We start from the raw sequence: 18557 nt of genomic DNA on the forward strand, positions 1-18557 counted from the left end.
GGCTCTGCGTCGACGCAGAGACTCTGCGTAACCTACGCAGAGACTCTGCGTAACCTACGCAGAGCACTTTACGCAGAAGTATAAATTGGGCTTAAGGCATGTACTGACGATCGTTTGCTGCTTTTCTGAATCTAAAAGCACTTTATTTCATAGGAATGCTCTTAATATATTGCACTGAGATTATTATTGAAATTTGTCTCAATTTATCTTCCAGAGTTGTCATTTCATAAATGTGTGTTAAATTCAAACCATTGTCAAATGAGTTCACAGAATGCTAACTTAGCCTCGCAGATCAATCGGACTTCACACTCCTATTTTAATCACAATCTCGATTTTGGCTTCTTGTGAAGATGATCGTTCAATACTGAAGATGCTGCTGCTGCTGCTGTTTCCTTCACCATGCTGCTCCAATTAACTTTCATTGATGCAGTCTGGAAGAGAGATACACAACACATACTTACCAAAGTACCATAGAAACAACATCCCAAGACAGAATTGTTTCTTGAGAGGAGGTGGGGGGGAGAAAAAAAAAAAATCTAAATCATAACATAGAGTGTAAGGTCATAGAAACCACAATGTTTTGGAAATTACTCATATCCACATAGAGGTTTCCACACTGGAGCTTTAAATCATTTTAATGCCTCCATTGTTGGTTTTGCTTACTCTGTTTTTATGATTATTACTCACCTTGGATTTGCTGAAGTTTCTTGAAGATGTCCACTTCATCTCTTCAAACAGTATGAAAAAGAATAGAATTTGACCAACCTTATAAATGACAGGATTACCTTCAAAGATTCTGTTTTTCAGATCTTGTCCTTTACAATGCTGTCAACAACACTTGTTTTTCTCCCTGCGGCAGAAATGCATCAGAGAAATATTTACATTGTGTGTGTGAGCGAGAGGAGGGGCTCAAAATGGGATGAGTCGTCTGAATCTTTTATTTTCCACAACAGACCACGGCTGGTGAACAAAGCATATGCATGCCATTAGTTTTAGCTAATGTATGTAATACTGTGCCGTCCTTGCTGCAGGGTTGCTGTCATTGCAGTGTCACCATAATGACAGCGGAGTAGCTGTTGAGTATGGTAATGGCCTCACAGATTCCTTCTACAAGGGCTGAGGTTCTATCTGGAACCATTTGTTTCCCAAAGAAAGGGTTTTTCAATGGTTCTTGGTGACACTAATGGTTCCAGTAAGAACCATTTGGATCCAGAGAACCCTTTAAAACCCCTTTCCTGAATAAAGGATTTAGGGTTCCATGTGGAACCTTTATAAAAAAATAAAAGGTTCTACCTGGAACTAAAAAGGGTTCTCCTATGAGGACAAGCCGAAGAACCTTATATGGTTCTTGTAGAACTTTCTAGCAGTTATTCAGCGCATTCTGTACGGAATCAGAGTGAGATCGTCATCAAAGCAATCGCAATCAAAGCCTTAACATCCAAGGCACTTCTTATATATAACCAACCCCTTATTTGTGTGTTTTCATCTGTAACTGATCATCAGAACCTGTATGCTTTGCCGGTTTACAACCTATTAAGTAGTGTATTGAGTTGTGTTTAGAATAAAACCTCTTAAAGACACTCGAGTTGTCCGCCATACTTGTTCTGGTCGCACTTTCCAGAGGGTAGTTTATTGAGCTGTAAGAAGCAGCCGATAAAAATCTGGACAGTTGTAAACCGTGGTAGGGATCGTTGTCGAAGAACACGGTGCCGAGCGGGGAACACCAGTCGTTGAAGAACATCGTCGGGACCACCAAGAACGCCACCACTTGGCACTTTTATTTCTAAGAGTGTAATTAGTTTTGAATACTTATTATTGAACATATTTATCTTCATGGCTAACCCTCAAATGTCTGAAGAGGTTTCTTTAGGTCATACCTTGCAATTTTTTTTGACTCCTGGTAGAAACGCCTGACAGCTGAATTGTGTGCGTGGGTTTAAAAACATGCCCACATTCCAAAAAACATTCAGATTTTGGGGATTAGGCTAATTGGACTCTCTTAGGTGAGTGTGAGAGTGGATGGTTATTTGTCTCTATTTGTGGCCGTCTGATGGACTAGCGACCTGTCCATTGTGTACCTCTGGGATTGGCACCAGTGCCCCGTGTCCTTCATGTGGAGGAGAAAGCGGTAGAAGATGAATGAATGATTGGATTCTATCACCAATCAAACTAATCATAACAAATATTGACTATTGAATAGGATCAGAGCGCCCTTACCAGTCAACTGCTGCATTGTCTTTTATTCTCCTGCTGCTGAAAGAAAGAAATCCTAATGAAAGAGAACATATCTGCATCTTATGGATCTTAATGCAATGCCAGTGCCACAGATAATCCGGCCTGAGAGCATGGAGACATGAAACCTAATGGAGTTTTAATAGACATTGGCAGGATGTATCTCGGGCTCCTCAGTAACAGCAGGATGTGGAAATCCAGACAATGATTTTTAAATGGTGATTGATGGCAATAATTGGTTTCATATGCACAGATGGGAAGAGTGTTGGTTACTGGCATACAGGAGGGAGGAGGACACAGATGGATGGAGTGAATGGGAGGAAAATAAAGGATGACAGTGTGAAGAAACAGTCACACAAGCTGCAACTTGGCATGCTGATCGACAGGTGGATGAGGTGATGTGTGGAACTTTTAAAAGGTTACCTTGAGATGAGCTCCATTCACCAACTAGTACTGTAATGAGTATGGTGTGGTATTCACAGGCATGGACACAAAGCTATTAAATTAAAAGTCACATTTAAATTAGCTAAGCTACAAAGCTTCTAAGAGACAGATGGGACAAACAAAACACCTGTATGTTCATGGACAGAATAATGACGATACCTACTGTGAAACATGGACAACACTTGGTTACATTTTGGGGCTGCGTCATATTGACCCCAAAGCATCCAAGAATGACTGATAAAAACATTGCAGTGCTCTGAAATTATCATCTATCTTGATCCTATTGAACATAATAAAAAGATTTGGGAAATACGGCATGGAGAAGTCTCAGTGACTGCTGCTGAAGGCTGTGCAATACTGTAATAATTAAACAGTCAGATTCCACTGTTCTAAGTCAGCTGCTAGGCCGGTCAAGGCTCATTTAGAGTGGGTTGTCTCTCAACCAGAAAGTTGTGGGTTCGATACCCGGCTTGCTTCCCTGGACTACATGCTGTTGTGTCCATGAGAAAGACACTTAACCCCAAGTTGTGCTCGACGGCTGTGCCTGCAGCAAGTGAATGGCTATGATAGATGTAATACATAAAGCCCAGTATGAAAGAAACTGTAGTGTAAAAACAGCTATGAATGGTCATCAAGACTTGAAAAGCATGTTTGAAAAAAAAAAAAAATAAAAAAATTGTGCCATTATTATTTAAAGCATTTAGTTGAATCAAATATCATAAGACTGATCTGTGTGAAACATAGAATAAACAAGGATGGGAAGCCAGTTACTTAAGTCAGTTCCACATTATTTCAGAGATAGTTGTAGGTTATCTTTTTTTTTTTTGACAAAACAGATTTGTCCACATCTGTAACAAAGCTCTAATAAAAATAAGAGCTCTGTCATAGTGAGACATGTAACCTAAACCAAACCAAAATAGGATAAAAAACAATTTTATATCAAAGCTCATGACGGTCATGGATAAAAGAATGATAAAGTGTGCGCCGAGATCCCCCAAAACATAAAAAATGAAATAAATGAAGTAAAACAAGTGAATTATAAACAGTGGTTTTAATTTATCTTGCCAGTCTATCTCTAACCAATTTTTTTTGCACTCCATTTTAACACACGGACATTATTTATTGACACAGTTACGAGTTATGCAGTATTTTAAGAGCACTTGACACAGAGTGATTTAAACACACTGGAAAAAGATAAAACTTTATTAATCCCTGTCGTGACGATACAAAGTCAACAAGTGCAATAACAATCCAACTGAAAACGGTACATTCTATCTAGTAGTAAATACATAGACAGAACGCGGTGCACGTTATCACCACCACACCCAAAAAGTGAGGTATCAACCACTACAAAGCCTCTGTGTGTACAGGTGGGGATGCAACTGTAAGGCAACTGTTACCATGACAACCTGGAGAGACTGAAACAGATGTGTGCTCCCTTCTCCCCCACATTTTTTTTTTTTTGTTTTTTTTTGTGTGTGTGTGTTTTTGTTTGGGGGGTAGAGGGTTGAGCAGATACGATCTACAGTACGACATCACGCCCGGTCAGAGTTAAAACAGAAAACAGAAAACATCACAAAACCAAGTTGTAACATTTTAAAGAAACTAGGAAAGACATTCCTGTGGATTTTTGACCCTGCTACTGCTCATCAGAAGCAAAATTATGCTTTTTTTTTTTTTTTTTTTTTTACTTTGGGTGTGATTATTACTTTATTGGTGATAGAACAGACCTCATTTGACCTTGCTATACATCACAACTCACAGCAGAGCGCCCTGAAAAAGAGTCATTTTCACCCAAAACACATTAGATATTTTAAAATGATCCAGCATCAGGGACTAATTAAACCCCTTTGTGTTTCTGCACCTGCTAAAAACTCCCCTGTATTTGCTGCTGCTGCTCACACTCTGGGAATAGGAGTGAGAGTGAGTTAAAGTGTAATTTGGACCACTGCTGATCTCTGGGCCAATTATTTCACTTGGACACATCCTGTTTCTCTGCTCGTGAAAGTGATGTCATGATGCTACTAAAACGGGAAAGAACTTGCGCCAGCAACTCAGCAAATGAATATTATTGCTGATAACTGAAGATGACACCCAGCAGGCTCAGCTCACAGCACTTGACTGGAGTGCTGTTAGGGTCCACTTACGCTTGATGAAACAGAGAAAATAAATATGATGGCAAAACCCAGTGAGGCCACTTTTGGAGGCCGTCTGAGCGGGGCAAGAAATAACACTTTTCTCCAGTGAGCGTTTGACGAGGATGTTGCAGTGTGACCAGATTGTCGGTGCACATACAGGCTTGGCAGCTGCAACTGATGCAGGATCGGGGACAGGCAAAACCTCTACTTCCCTTCTCACCTTCTGTCCACCGGTCTTCAAAAACTCAAACAGTCCGATGTCAACAGCTGCTCCGTTTGCTTTTCCTTACACACAATGAGCAGCGTTTTATAATTACAGAGATCATTTATCATGAGTTGATTTATGTATTGTGGCAGAACTGTGTCTTTATTGTGAAATTTAATGACATATCTTTGGATATTGTACACAATTTGAATGGCTTTTATCACGATTTTTTTGACAATTAATAAATCAAATGATGTTTTTGAGAGGAAAAACTGCAGATTTAATAATGTTTCTGTCGGTTGCGCCAAAGGAACACATTTGAAGCTATTGTACGGCTGAATATGTGTAAGAAATCCTAACTAAGAATTTTTTTGCTATTATCTGACGTTTTTTTAAATTAAATAAGTTGTGTAAGTAATCCTAAGTGGCAGCCTGGAAGTAGCTTTTCTTTGTAATGATTGAATGATGACTGTTTTCACTTTCCTCCTTCCAGTGTTGACACAGTAATGGTTTGAAACCTTTAGCGCTCTCGGTTCATTACGCAGAAACACTGTACGTCCGTTCCATTCAGCTTCATTTTAAATGTCAGTCAAGCTGAAGACTCTGTGATCCACCTCTGTGATTATTAGTCAGTGCAGCTCTGACTTTTACATACCATCCTCCTGATAAGGCTACTGTACATTATTGCTGACATGAAGGAGATTTTAATGTTTTTTTTGTTGTTGTTTTTTTACGATCACTTACAATTATCTATGTGGGATATAGTCTGCACCTCATACAGGAACCAAATATCTTCATCATATTGCTAATATAACTGAGTAAGGGCAAACAAGTCATTGGATGAGTTTGTCGAGGCAACTGTCGCGTCATAAACCTCATACTTTATAGACTCAAATGGGGCTCGTAGCCAATGGTTAAGGTCAAGTTTAACTTAGCATAACACTCTTTGCTGTTCTGAAGGCATCCCTGATCCTTAGGTGAAATAACTTATTCAGACATAAGATCACTTTCCTCTCTGTCAGCAAAACAGAACAAAGAGAACTCCTAATCACCTAATGTAAAACTTTTACATAACTGTGTAAGTGTTATGTCTTTGTCAGACACGTTACAATACAGAGAAATCACTTAGTTTGCTCTATGGAGACCTAAAACAGTTCACACAATGCACTGTTCTTCCCCCCCCCCCGACATAGCTGCAGAGACAGTTTGAGTCTAGATTTGGGCAAGTAATAAAAACGTTCTACTCTAAGTGAGATGCTCAGCTTTTACATGTTCCAAATGTTAACCAATCGTACGTGTCTCTCACTAGTTCACACGAATAAATCACCAAATAGATAAACCACAACTGCGTCTAACTGCTACTGAACACAGACTGACACAGCAGTGTAATAAACATGTTATATCTAGAAAGATGGGCCTTTTTATGTCAAAACAGGGAAAGCCTCCTCGCTTGCAAGTACAGTGCAGTTTATCCAGATCAGCTCGGGCTACTCCACGCCTTGGCAGACATGTCAGTGGATCACTGAACACCTGATGAGCTGTATGTGTCTGTCACACCGGCGCTGCTCACGGCGACTGCAGCAAAAGCAGCAGCAGCAGCAGCAGCGGTGACAACAGCAGTACTGTCCCATGTGTTTCGTTGCAAACGTTCCATCTTCTGGGTTCTTAAATACCATGTCAACGTGCTTCTGTTGGTCCATGGGTGTTTTGTGCTCATCGGAACGTCGCAGTAGTCACTTCTCAGTACTAGCGTATGGCTATAGCCCACCAGTAGTCTTTGTATGTGTTTTCCAGAAAGGGGCGTCTGTAAGGGACATCTTCTCTGTACCATGTGTGTAAGGTGTTGCTACTCTTCGGTTCATCCTCTCGCAGCATCACTCTGTCCACCAAAAAAAAGCAGAAGAAATTGAACATTAAGATACATTTGTGACCCGGAAAAAAGCAGTTATATTTTTTTTTTGTAACTGGAGAGAAATGACAGGAAATGAGGAAAAGAGAGATGTAACAAATGCCTCTGGCATATTTTAAATCAGGGTCATGTCAGTGGTCATGTGTGGAGGTGGGGGTCATGAATTCTATTTCTGCTTTTTACTTCATCTGTGAGATCTGCGCTGACAAGGACAGGTTCAAGTATCAATCAAAAACCAATTGTTAGATTGATAAATCTGCTTGAGATAATAGAGCTGCAATAATCAATAAGTCAATCCAATGACAGATAATTTCCCCTTCCTATTCTTAAATGGAATAAGGGATAAGACACGTTGTACATGTACAACAAAAGCAAAATAAGACTGAAACATCACACACGGGGATAGTTGTTATCATCAGGGTGAAGCGTCATTAGAACTTGTGCTCTTTTTGGGACTTAAAAATCATTTTATTGCACTCCAGAGAAAATGATGGCATGCAATGCAAATGTGTGATAACTAAAAATGAACAAAATTAGCTGCAACTCCTTTTGTTTGTGGCAATGCTATAAGGCATTCGAAAACTCGCATAAAGAGCTGAATGATTCTCCTGCTTTTCCTCTTTAGCCTGCAGCAGAACTGTGTGCCTTTGTAGAATCTATGATGTTAATGGTACCACATGGAGAGAATTGCTTTAATTGGATACGGGCTTGTCATATCACTCTGTGGACAGACAGGTCAGGAATAATATCATAATTCGCTGTAGGATTGTCAAAGAAAGCCAACGCGCTTTATGACATAAACACTGGAGAAGAGAGTTCAGCAGAGCACCGAGCAAACAGAAGTGAGAGCTACCCATCATCAACGTTACGTAATGGACAGACGATGCAAGCGACGGAGACGGAATTCATTAGATTCGATCACTGGTGCCCGACTGAGATGCAGTGTTGTGTTTGCTGATGAGTGAAGTACATGATGAATGTGGTGACAGATGCCACCGCACTTGGACTGCTCTATCTGTGGAGAAGCTTAGCTGGAGCAGGATGATTTACACACTGCAAAGAGCCATTTTCACATGTTCTGGTTGATGTACACTGTCATCTCATATGGTCCAACATCTTGTTTCGGCCACTTATCTGTGATATGATGATGCTCAGCATGTAAGCAAGTATTTGCTATCATTACATAGCCACCATTAGCATTATCAGCTATGGACTTATTGGTCAAAAATAAACATTAGAGTTTAATTATCACATTTTAATCCTTCATTTATTTTCACTTCTATGTTTTCCTCTCATATTGGACTGATTGCAGGTTGAATCATACAGTGAGCAACCTGGTTAGGTACAAAAAAGTACTACTAAAGCTTGTTGCATGTTATATAGCACATTTAACCCAACTTTGTAAATGCTAAGAAAATGGGAGTTTATTAATTGCACTGAAGGCAAAATGAGTTAATTCAAAGTAAGCAGAAAAAGCCAAACTGCAGTGACACCAGCAGATCAAAACTTTCTTGAGACAGAAAGTGTCGGAGTGAGAAAGCGCCATAAGGAATTGTTAAATACGAGTTAAAAGAAGAGATCTTCACTGCCAGTTATTTAAAGTTTTCTTTCTGTTGTCAAAAAAAGAAGTTCAGAAGATGCTGCTCCTGTGTTATTAATTGCATGGGGCAAGGATTGCTGGCACAAATCTTGGCCAAACCTTTTAATGTTCTAATGGACTACAAGTGGACATCCAATCGGGGCCGTAAATGCCGCTGAGTGCTTGATGGCCGGAGCTTCCAGGAACAGTTTCATTTATTGCCATTTAAGTTTCACAAAAGTAACCTGCTGAGATCTGTGATGCCCTAATGTCTTTTTCCTTTCAGTAAGATAAGCTTAATGGAATTGATTGTCTATGCAGCGGCACAATAAACCTTCAGCAACACAAACCACCTCTTATATTAATACGACTGGATTTTAAAATGGAGATTTAAAGGAATAGATTAACGCTGCTTATTCACACAGAGAATTGGATGAAATGATTGATAGGCTAGTCTTTAGAGACACATGATTACTTTTTTTTATATATACAGACGCAACCATAAAAGGGAATTGACGTATTTACTTATTGCCATTACACAGTAATTCAGCATAAAATGAGAGCTTGTTGCTGACAGGGACAGGTGAACATTTCTGGCCAAGTTTGCAGCAGAGATACTTTGACAGCAGCGGTGACAAGCCGTCATCGCCAACACAATTCTTGTTAGCGCGTCGCGCTGGAGAAAGGGCGGAAGTTAATGTTTCCACCCACCAGTTAATATGTGAAGACTGGAGAGTCGTTTAAAGCAGGAATTAATCCATGCTTTGTTTTGCCCATTGTGTAAAGAGCGATAGCCTGAGCAACTCGACTACAAGAGAGCCCTATGGTACAAACACCAGAGATTTGGAATCACTTTGAGTCAGGTCAGCTTTATGGTTCTGTGTGGCTCTGCCTGCAGGGGTTGGACAAACCTGGGCCAGTGCCCACGTCATGTCCTATTAAAACAAAATATCTGACCTTCAAGTAGTGTAAACAACATCTCTGCTATTGGAAACCTGTCTCTTTTTATAAAGCATAGGCAGACATTGTGAGATGTAGGAGAACGCACAGGTGTTCCTGATATTATTATTATTATTAAGGACATGTTCCATTCAAAAGTCCCAATAATTATATTGTTGGGACTGTTCACACGTGAGCTGTTGCTACTGTTACTGCCTCAAAACCTCAGTCGTGGAAAAGGCACACTTCTCTGAGCTGTAGCTGCCTTTAAGTTTCCAATAAAGTGAAGATAAAACGTGATATCTGGCTCTGCAGAGCCTTCTCCAACATGGATTGTACAACCTTCGGTAAGATTTTTTTCTTTTATGTGTTCGGATTCAAGTGGATACATTTTAATAAAGGGTAAGGCATAGTAATACGTTTCCAAAGCTGAGTCTCTGCAGCAGTCCATACCTGCATGCTAATGTAGGGATTTGGTCACCTGTTCGCCCACAACCTCTACTCCAATCTGTGCTTTTGCTTAAGTAACAGATGATACAAATGGAGGAAATTATTCTTCAATTTGCTCTTCAGGATTGCTCAGCTGCGCTGGTAAACATTTATGCTGGATTCCTGACTTTTGAGTAGTGTGTGTGAGCAGGGTTTTTATTTAGCTGCTGCTGCTGCACCAGCTGAGTGACTTGACCTCGTCTCTGTTGACGTTTGGCCAGCAGATGTTCTACTGAGTGGACCCAGTTTTCTGAGCCATTACCCTGCATCCTCTCTGGGGATTAAGATCTGTACCCTCGCAAATAAACTCTGGCCCTTTCATGACGCACTGTGCGGGCAACGTATACTGCGGTTTACACGCACTATCGCCCAGAACACATTTAAGAAGTGTAAAACCGTATCTGGATTTTAAAAGGAGACACGACAAACAGGCTTAGTCTAATCTTGCCCCAGAAACTGCTTGTGACTGAATTTAGCTCCTTGCATCTGTCACTTTTTTTTTATCCCAATGTGAGTGATTATCCAAGAATATTTTTAGCTCTCAGTAAAAGTGTTGTCCTGTTTCATAAAAGTTACAAAAGATATGATCATTGCACAGCACCATCCATCCTCTAACACCATTATCATTGCATGAATTACTCTGGTGTAACATGAAAGCGGTGGCATGATCTCATTTCCTCGGCCCACTTTGTCAATGAACACTATACTGAAGTTTCACACACCTTTTTATGGACATTCTGTGGATAAAGTTCCAGGGAGCTGCCAGTTACAGGTCAGTGTTGCCTGTCTAGGATTGATGAGTCCTTTCATACTGCACTGACTTCACGTCTAATGAGGAGGCTCCATGGAAATGTTCAGTCTTAATTAAATGCAATTTCCAACAGCAGAGTATCCCCTGGTCCCTTCACCCTTGCTTCTATGCCTACGGCTCCCACTGTCCACGCTGTATCTCCGAGCTATTTGTCAAACCATTGTCCGCATTAAATTATCATGACCTGAGAGAGATGTTTCGCTCCGGCGAGGGACTCTGAGTCCCAGTCAGACAGATATAGGGTGCACACAGCGTCTGAGACACAGAGCTGAATGAAAAATTGACTGCACACAAAAGTAGGTTTGTTCAGACTGAGCTTTATGATCGTGTGGCCAGATTATGAACGTCGGAGCAATGGCGAAAGAGAGAGTTCCCCGTGGCTGCTGTGTGTTGTAGTTCACTCCTGAGGTTGTTAATCACCTTGTACATTTGACAAACAGTCGAACGCACACTGCGACACCTGCGACCGCTCTCCACTGTAATCAACAGAAGAACCTGAAAGAGCAGCAGATGGTGTTTTTCCACAGAATTTCCATGAAAGATTTCTTCTGTGTCTCTCTTGAGTCAAGTCATTCCAGTTAAATATGGGTTAGGGGCTCCTTTCAGACAGTGGTGCTCTCTCATTATTCTGTTCTTCTCTAATCATTAGTAATGACAGCTCCCTAATGAGCCAGCCAGACTTAAAATCATGAAAATGTGTCCTGATACATGATTGTATTAGTAGATTATCAAGTTGATACTGAGGCAGCGCTGCTATTTTAAGTTGAAAGACAAAATTGAATCAGAGGCTTCTCAGAAAATTATCTTTTGTGGGTTGAAGGGTTCTTAAAACGTTGACACATTCTGACTTTTTTATTGTCTTGTGTGTGCTTATGTGTATATGTACATTAAAGGGGACATATTATGCAAAATCAACTTTTTAAGCATTTAAATCCTTATATTTGGGACTCTGGAGGTCCTATCAGTCAACAAAGTGTGAAAAAAGATGACTAACTAATGTTTTTGTGGTCCTCTTCAGTCTAAGTACAGGAGATAAAACACACGATATTGACTTCTGTGCTCATTGTGACGTCAAAATGCGCTAAATTCCTGGAATTCTGGTCTCGCATCGCTACGCTTTGTCCGTAAAACACGCGAGAGTGCTGGTGAGGGCAACTGTATCCGAAAACCGGAAGTCCGTGTAATGTTCTATTCTTGGCTCCACAGTGCAGCACAGAGTTCTACACAAACTTCCAGCCTCAGAGGATTTATCTGTCCAGTGGATACATGTTATATATGACGGCAATATCCAAATGTAAACTGCTGTTAGCGCCCAGTAGCCAATGTGGCTGATGTAATTTCCTGTCCCTTAAGTTTTGTTTTACTTCTCAGGGAACTAGGTCAACTTGAAGAAATATGGTATAATATGACTCCTTTAAGATTCAATCAAGAACTGGACTGAATGAGGGATCTGATGTCTGATGGCTGGGCTTTCCTCACTGTTGGTTTAGGGAAATATATGCAAGAAATGCCCTCATTTATCCCTCTAGACAAACAGTTATCCTGCCACGCAGCTCTCCATGTAACAAATCACAAAGAAAATAGGGAAACAAGAAAATGAGACACCAAAAGAACACAATGTTAAGCATTAAGAATTGAGTAATACAACAACTTTTTCATTCATTTTTTTTTTTTACAGCAACAGAAATAGTCTTTTCAGTGTAACACTGCACTGCTGGTTTGTCTTGTCAGCATTTTAATACATATCTGACATGACATTTTTGTGTGTCTATTGATTGTAAACTGCTATGAACACTGGGCATCTGATGTGTTTTGAACTATTGTGAAAAATGACCAACAGTAGGTAGCTGAAAATAAATAAATCTTTATCCTCCACCACAGACTTTCTCTGATGTCTCTGATGGTCTTTTTTTAATAACCTTAGCTGCTACAGCCAGCAGAATTATAGTGAGTGATCTGTGGACACACTGCCTACTATCGTTCTTTCAGTTATAATAATATAGGACATTGTTATTAGTATTCAATGATTCTTGTGGCTTTAGAATTCACACGTGCTACAAACTGCAGGTTGGCAGTCATCACACGACGGACAGCGACTCACCATGCGGTGGACGTGTTGTAGGGCAGGAGTGTGGGGCTGTGGCCCTCGTCACGGAGGCTGTGTCGAGGCTGGTAGTGGCTGGAGACCATGGGTTGGGCTGGGGCTTCACCTTCCTCTGGCATGGACCTGTGCCACTGGCTCCGAGCCTTCTTCAGCCAACGTCCTCCCAAGCCCCATTTCTCCAGGTAAACCCGGCACAACTCGTAGTTTATGGCTGAGTAGTAGAGGAAGTCCAGCGCCAGCAGCACCATGACAAAGAATCCATAGATCCACACACCGACCAGAGCTGTATAATTACTTCAGGAGACAGATAGCACAGTGTTAGCACAGTGAAAATCTGGGAACAGATGATAAACCCAACTTGCACACTCTAAGCTGCCATCCAGACACCCTCAAGCTGGGTCTTTAATGCCCAGAAGCCATGACGGAGCTGCCAGGTGTGATTTTCTCGTGTTCATATGACGAGACCAAACATTTACCAAATGCTCCCACAACAAGAACTAAAACCTCCATCTGTCCCATTTGCTGTTTTCATAAATGATTCATTCTGTAGCTGGACAAAGAATTTTATTCGTGAAGAGACTTTTTTAATTATTTTATTTTGCTTCTTCACAAAGCCTCTGAAAATTGGCGTGCCTCGTTTTCAACTCTCATATATTTTCTCCATGTATTAGCCCAATAACACACATGAAGGTAAATCAGAGGAAACATGATCAGAAAATAGATTTGGCTAAAGTCGATCAACCAAATAATTCAGAATGTGAAGTTTCAGAGAACAATTTATCACTCGGATAGAAAATGAAATGAATCATGAATGATCATTATAATGACACTGTATTGATAGACACAGATGATACGACTTGGATGTCCATCTTTATGTCAGTAAGTCAAGTGAGTCCGCATCTGTCTGACAATCTGTTCACCACAGCTGCCTCCATGTTGCCTAATCCCTCGTGTCCTCTTCTGTTACACCAACTGTCCTCATGTCCTCCTTCACAACATCCATGATCCTTTCCTGTGTTCCTCCTCTTTTCCTCCTGCCCCACAGCTCCTTCTTCAACATCCTTTCTCCAACTGTATAATCACTATCCCTGCTCTGCATGTGACCAAATCCATCTTAACCTTGCCTCTGACAATAAGTTCTTTTTTTTTTTTTTAATTACTTTGCACTTCTGCTAAGTTGACTAAATGCAAACAATGTGTTGTGTGCAGTGTTCACAGTCCTTGGAGGGATCGATCATAAACACACAGCAAAACAAAGTTAGCTTTCTCAGAGCAAAGCAATCGATTACCTGCCAAAAGTTTGAGGCTTTTCTTGCTACTTTGTTTTTGAAAAATGTCTCAGGGGATTTCATTTCTTAAAAACTCTGAATCCATCCTGATTCTCCACCATTTAGCTTCACTGTAACTGAACAGAAGGGAATGTATTAATAAAGCATTGACCCGTGAAACCCACACAGGCACCATGAACTGTGAGTAAGGAGCAGAATAATGGTTGGTTTGACTCACTTGGCTAGGGTTAAATATCAAAAATGCATTCCAACTACCCCTTTTGCCACAATCAAAGAGTGGCTCAACAGGGCTGACACTGACACTAATATGAAATGTCATGTCCGGCTGCAGGGCAGTGTGTAAACCATCCCAGACAGAGGCATGCTGGGTGTTAGTACAGACAGCTGTGGTTTTGTCATCCTAACCTCCTGCTGTTAGCTCCTACTGACGGTGATTCATTTTTCTGTTCACTCAGCGTAGACCTGATCATCTTTCAATGAGCATGTGTTTATATTTCGTGCCATTTTTTATTAGAATCTAGGAAAACTTGTGAGTCTCCATGGCACATCCATGGTTATGCTTGATACTGTATCATATCCACCGCTTTACACCAGCCTCAGTGCACTATCGTGCAGACACATCTAACTCACAAAGCTGCACTGAGCCTCGGCTCCTCTCTGTGGTGGGTTTTCATGCTTTTGAAGGTGCAGATCAATGTCAATGAAATGCTCTGATGTGGATGATGGCAATAGATGTCAGGAAAGTGAACCATATGGGAGTCTGCAGACTTCATCTGATCTGAGCGGGGGGAAAAAAATCACTTCTCTAAAACTGCTTGTTACAGCACATGCTTTCTTTTCCTTAGTTACATCACAAAGGTTGTGTTTCTTTTTTTGGCCCTGTTAATGTTTTATCATAATTTGATGGAGAAAAAAAAATGCATTATCTATGTCACGGCTTTGCCACTTTTTCTAACTCTTCTTTTCCATTTTTATTTTTTATATTGTTTCATGGGCCATTGCACACTTTTAAGACTGTGAAGACTGAACAGAAATATGGGACGAGAGAACAGGGGAATGACATGCACCAAACTGTCATGTTGGCTGAGAGTCTCTGTGGGAACTTGCTGTTCTGGGAATTTGTGCCCATGTGGTGTTTGTCCTAAACAATTAGCTCTCTGTTTTAAAAGACTAGTTGTTTATGGTGTTTTTTCCCCCACATTTTTAATCCATTTCAGCACAAAGTTGGGACATGAAATATTTGGATGACATCATCTATCCGCCCAGTTTATATATTTGGTATTTGATGTTTGTTTTCCTCATATTCCTTGCACATGTCTGAGTTTAACTCTTCTTTTAAGTTGTTCTATTTTATTGGTTTGTTTCGATGGAATTTTGCCCCCATGTGACACCACTGTAACATGGGCAGCTTCAAGGGCAATAAAAGCCCTTTATGGACTTTTAACTGAAGTCCAAGTGTATCTCCATTTGTTCCAGATTCACATTTAGATTATTTTTTCAGTTATCAAACAACTGGGATTAACTGTCCTGACAGAAATATGTGTATAGGAAATAGTGTCTGAAGAGGACATTCACTATATACCTAGTATATAATGACTGTGGCTTGTATCCTAATCATGGCCGGGCAACCACGCCAGGTGATAAATATAAAAAAATGTCTACAACTTGTGTTGCTGATGAGTGATTAAGGTAACCAGAGGTCAAACTAAAAATATAAAATCAAAGATACTAATAAGGACAGACCTGGGTCTAAATAGGAGCACACACAAAGTGTTAAATGGGTTTTAAATGGGATTAAAATACTGCTCACTTGTGTGCATATCCATCTGAGGTGGTGGTGAGGTTGATCTGCATGACCATCTGGAACTCCGTCTCGTTGCAGCAGTACTTGAAGGCAGTGTTGTTGTGGTGACAGCAGAACATGTACGTCTTGTTGTCAGAGAGGCGCGGGCAATGAAATCCAAAGTGGTAACGCCCCTTGTGGTCAGAATAGGGTTCACACACTCGGTAATGAGCTGAGAGAGCTGCAGTGAAAGACGATGAGAAATCCATTCAAGAAATGATCAGCTAGAAGATAATTCTATTGTGATACACGGTGTGGTGATAAACATTTTTTCATTCATCCCGGACAATCTGTAATCATCTTATATAGATGCCATAAATCCACATAGTTGTGAACGTTCAGCAGTGAACTGGCAATAAGGACGCAGAGGCATTTAATGTCAAAAGTGGATCATAAAATCCTCCGCACAACTTAATGGGCCCTTTTCAACATGTGGTAGTAATCACATAATCAGGATAGTATAGTGCACGACATAAAACTGTATCCTCTGCAGAGAAATGTTCTCTCTTACTACCTGGAGAATCTGCCCCTATAAAAGCGTTCTGGAGGTACAACTCACTTTTAAAGAGAATGAGAGATGACACATTTTCATTGTTTTATCGCCTAGTTACACCTCAAACACGTCCACAATTTAAGAGACCAAGTAAAACCCCATATATGCACAGTAATCTTATTCCACAATTATTAATCTAGCACACGTGGATTAGGTCCTTAATGCATCGTGCCGTAACCCAAGGCTTCTATAAAGAGTTATGGGGAACGCTCTGGAATCCCAGATCAGCAACAGCTGGTTGTGGGAACAAAATCGCCGCTGTAAACACACCCACCTGTTTAATTTAATTAACACCTCTTGAATTTAGGACACAGTTAACAGCTTGGCTAAAGCGCAGCAGTTTGTTTACAACCTGCAGTTTCAAAGTGCAGCGTAACAACAAGCAACATGTGGACATCGGTCAGTGCTTGTACACTTTGTAACAAAGCTTCCCTCTATCCCCAAAGTACATGACCTTTTATCTACTTTAATATATTTATTCATTTTAAAATGTTGCGTTATTGTTCCACTGTTGATTTGTTTGATGCTCGTATGGAGGATAAAGCAGTAGACGATGGATGGATGGTAAAATAAGTCTTGAGCTTCGGCCTATTCCATTTCTAGTCATTGATTTTGAGAAATGTATGTTGAACTTGAATGCATTTATTACCTAATTATGTGCTACACATCATGGCTTGAATGTAAAATGTCTGTACTGCATTGTACATCTATTACATTTTTTTTTAACATTTTTGTTCATCCTGTCTCTGAGTAATTCCCTCCGTATTTGATTGCTGATGATTGCCTGAAGCAGATGATTACAATCCAGGTATTACAGCTTTTCTTCAAACTGGTACACAGAAGTCCTAGAAATAAATGTGTGTAATTCATACTCTAATTCTTCTGCTTATTATGGGATAATCATTCAATCTTCTACGTGCTGCAGCAGCTGTTCTTCCCCACCCACCAACACTTAATCCTCCTCTTCATCTTCAGCCTTATGTTGTATGACTTTCATTTCAGGTTGTGGTATGTTCTTCATTAGCTTCAGAGCTTTTCCAGCCAATTGACTGAGCCTCTGGTCATCAGATGTCATTTTTGTCACTTGTATTCACTTAATTTTTTCATGACACAACTTCAGCTAAATCTTCGTATTTTCATTGTCTGTTTCCTGATTTGGTCACTACTCTCATGTCATTTCAGACTTTGCCATTCTCTCCTCCTGCTGATTCCATTCACCTGACCTGATCCACCCCCACACTCACCTACTCCTCATCAGCTAATCCACTCTGCAGCATATATACCGGTCCATTCCCCTCAATTTGCTGCCAGATTGTGTGTTTCCTTGTTATCCAGGGTTATGTATTCTGATCCTGATACTGCCTGTACCTGTTTTGACACTGCCACTTTGGACCTTTCCTGTTTGCCTGCCCCTACTGGATTTGTTCGCTTCATCGATTGACTTCCTGGTTTGACCTCTGCCCGTCTAATAAACACTGTTTTTTTTTTTGCACTGGAACTGCTCTGCTATTGGGCATCTTCCTGCCATTTTGTGTAACTCTGACAGAGACAGAGCCACACATTATTCTGTGTGGCAGAGTGTGTAAAAACTGGCCGCCGCATGTCTACGACAGACACACCCTGAGACTGTCATGAGCTTCTGCCTCCTGCAGTGAAAATATTATGTGACAGGTAGATTTACTGACAAGAAACTACACACCTGCAGTGGACAGCAGGAGGAAAATGACCGTCAGGACATTGAAGGGCTGCCGGCTGGTGATAGTCATCTTCTTGTCCTCATGTGGGAAGAAGGAGGGTGGGAGGGAGGGAGGGAGGAAAGGGGAGATGCTTGGATTTAGCTGGATGTGGGCATCCTCTTCTTACTGGCGGCTCCTCTCACATGGCTGCTGTTTCTGGGAGTCCGCACTCCTGATGGGATTATGACAACCAGGGAAAGAAGAGATTAAATTAGTATTTCTAGAAGTTTCACAGTATCCGACAGAGAGATCGGCTTCTGAAAATCTGTCCTTTTTGGTTTACACT

The 18557-nt window shown here is 40.8% G+C and overlaps 1 protein-coding gene across 1 annotated transcript; it reads right to left on the reverse strand.

Annotated features, from left to right (window-relative positions):
• Nucleotides 1–12843: 12843 nt before the first annotated feature.
• shisal1b (shisa like 1b) lies at nucleotides 12844–18301 on the reverse strand (the record flags this gene model as incomplete). The annotated part of the gene is made up of 3 exons (XM_083893907.1): nucleotides 12844–13144; nucleotides 15950–16163; nucleotides 18235–18301. The coding sequence occupies 3 exons, from the start codon at nucleotides 18299–18301 to the stop codon at nucleotides 12844–12846; spliced, it is 582 nt and encodes a 193-aa protein (XP_083750033.1).
• Nucleotides 18302–18557: the final 256 nt, after the last annotated feature.

The sequence above is a fragment of the Microchirus variegatus genome (assembly GCF_963457635.1).
Source record: "Microchirus variegatus genome assembly, chromosome: 8".
Taxonomy (NCBI): Eukaryota; Metazoa; Chordata; class Actinopteri; order Pleuronectiformes; family Soleidae; genus Microchirus; species Microchirus variegatus.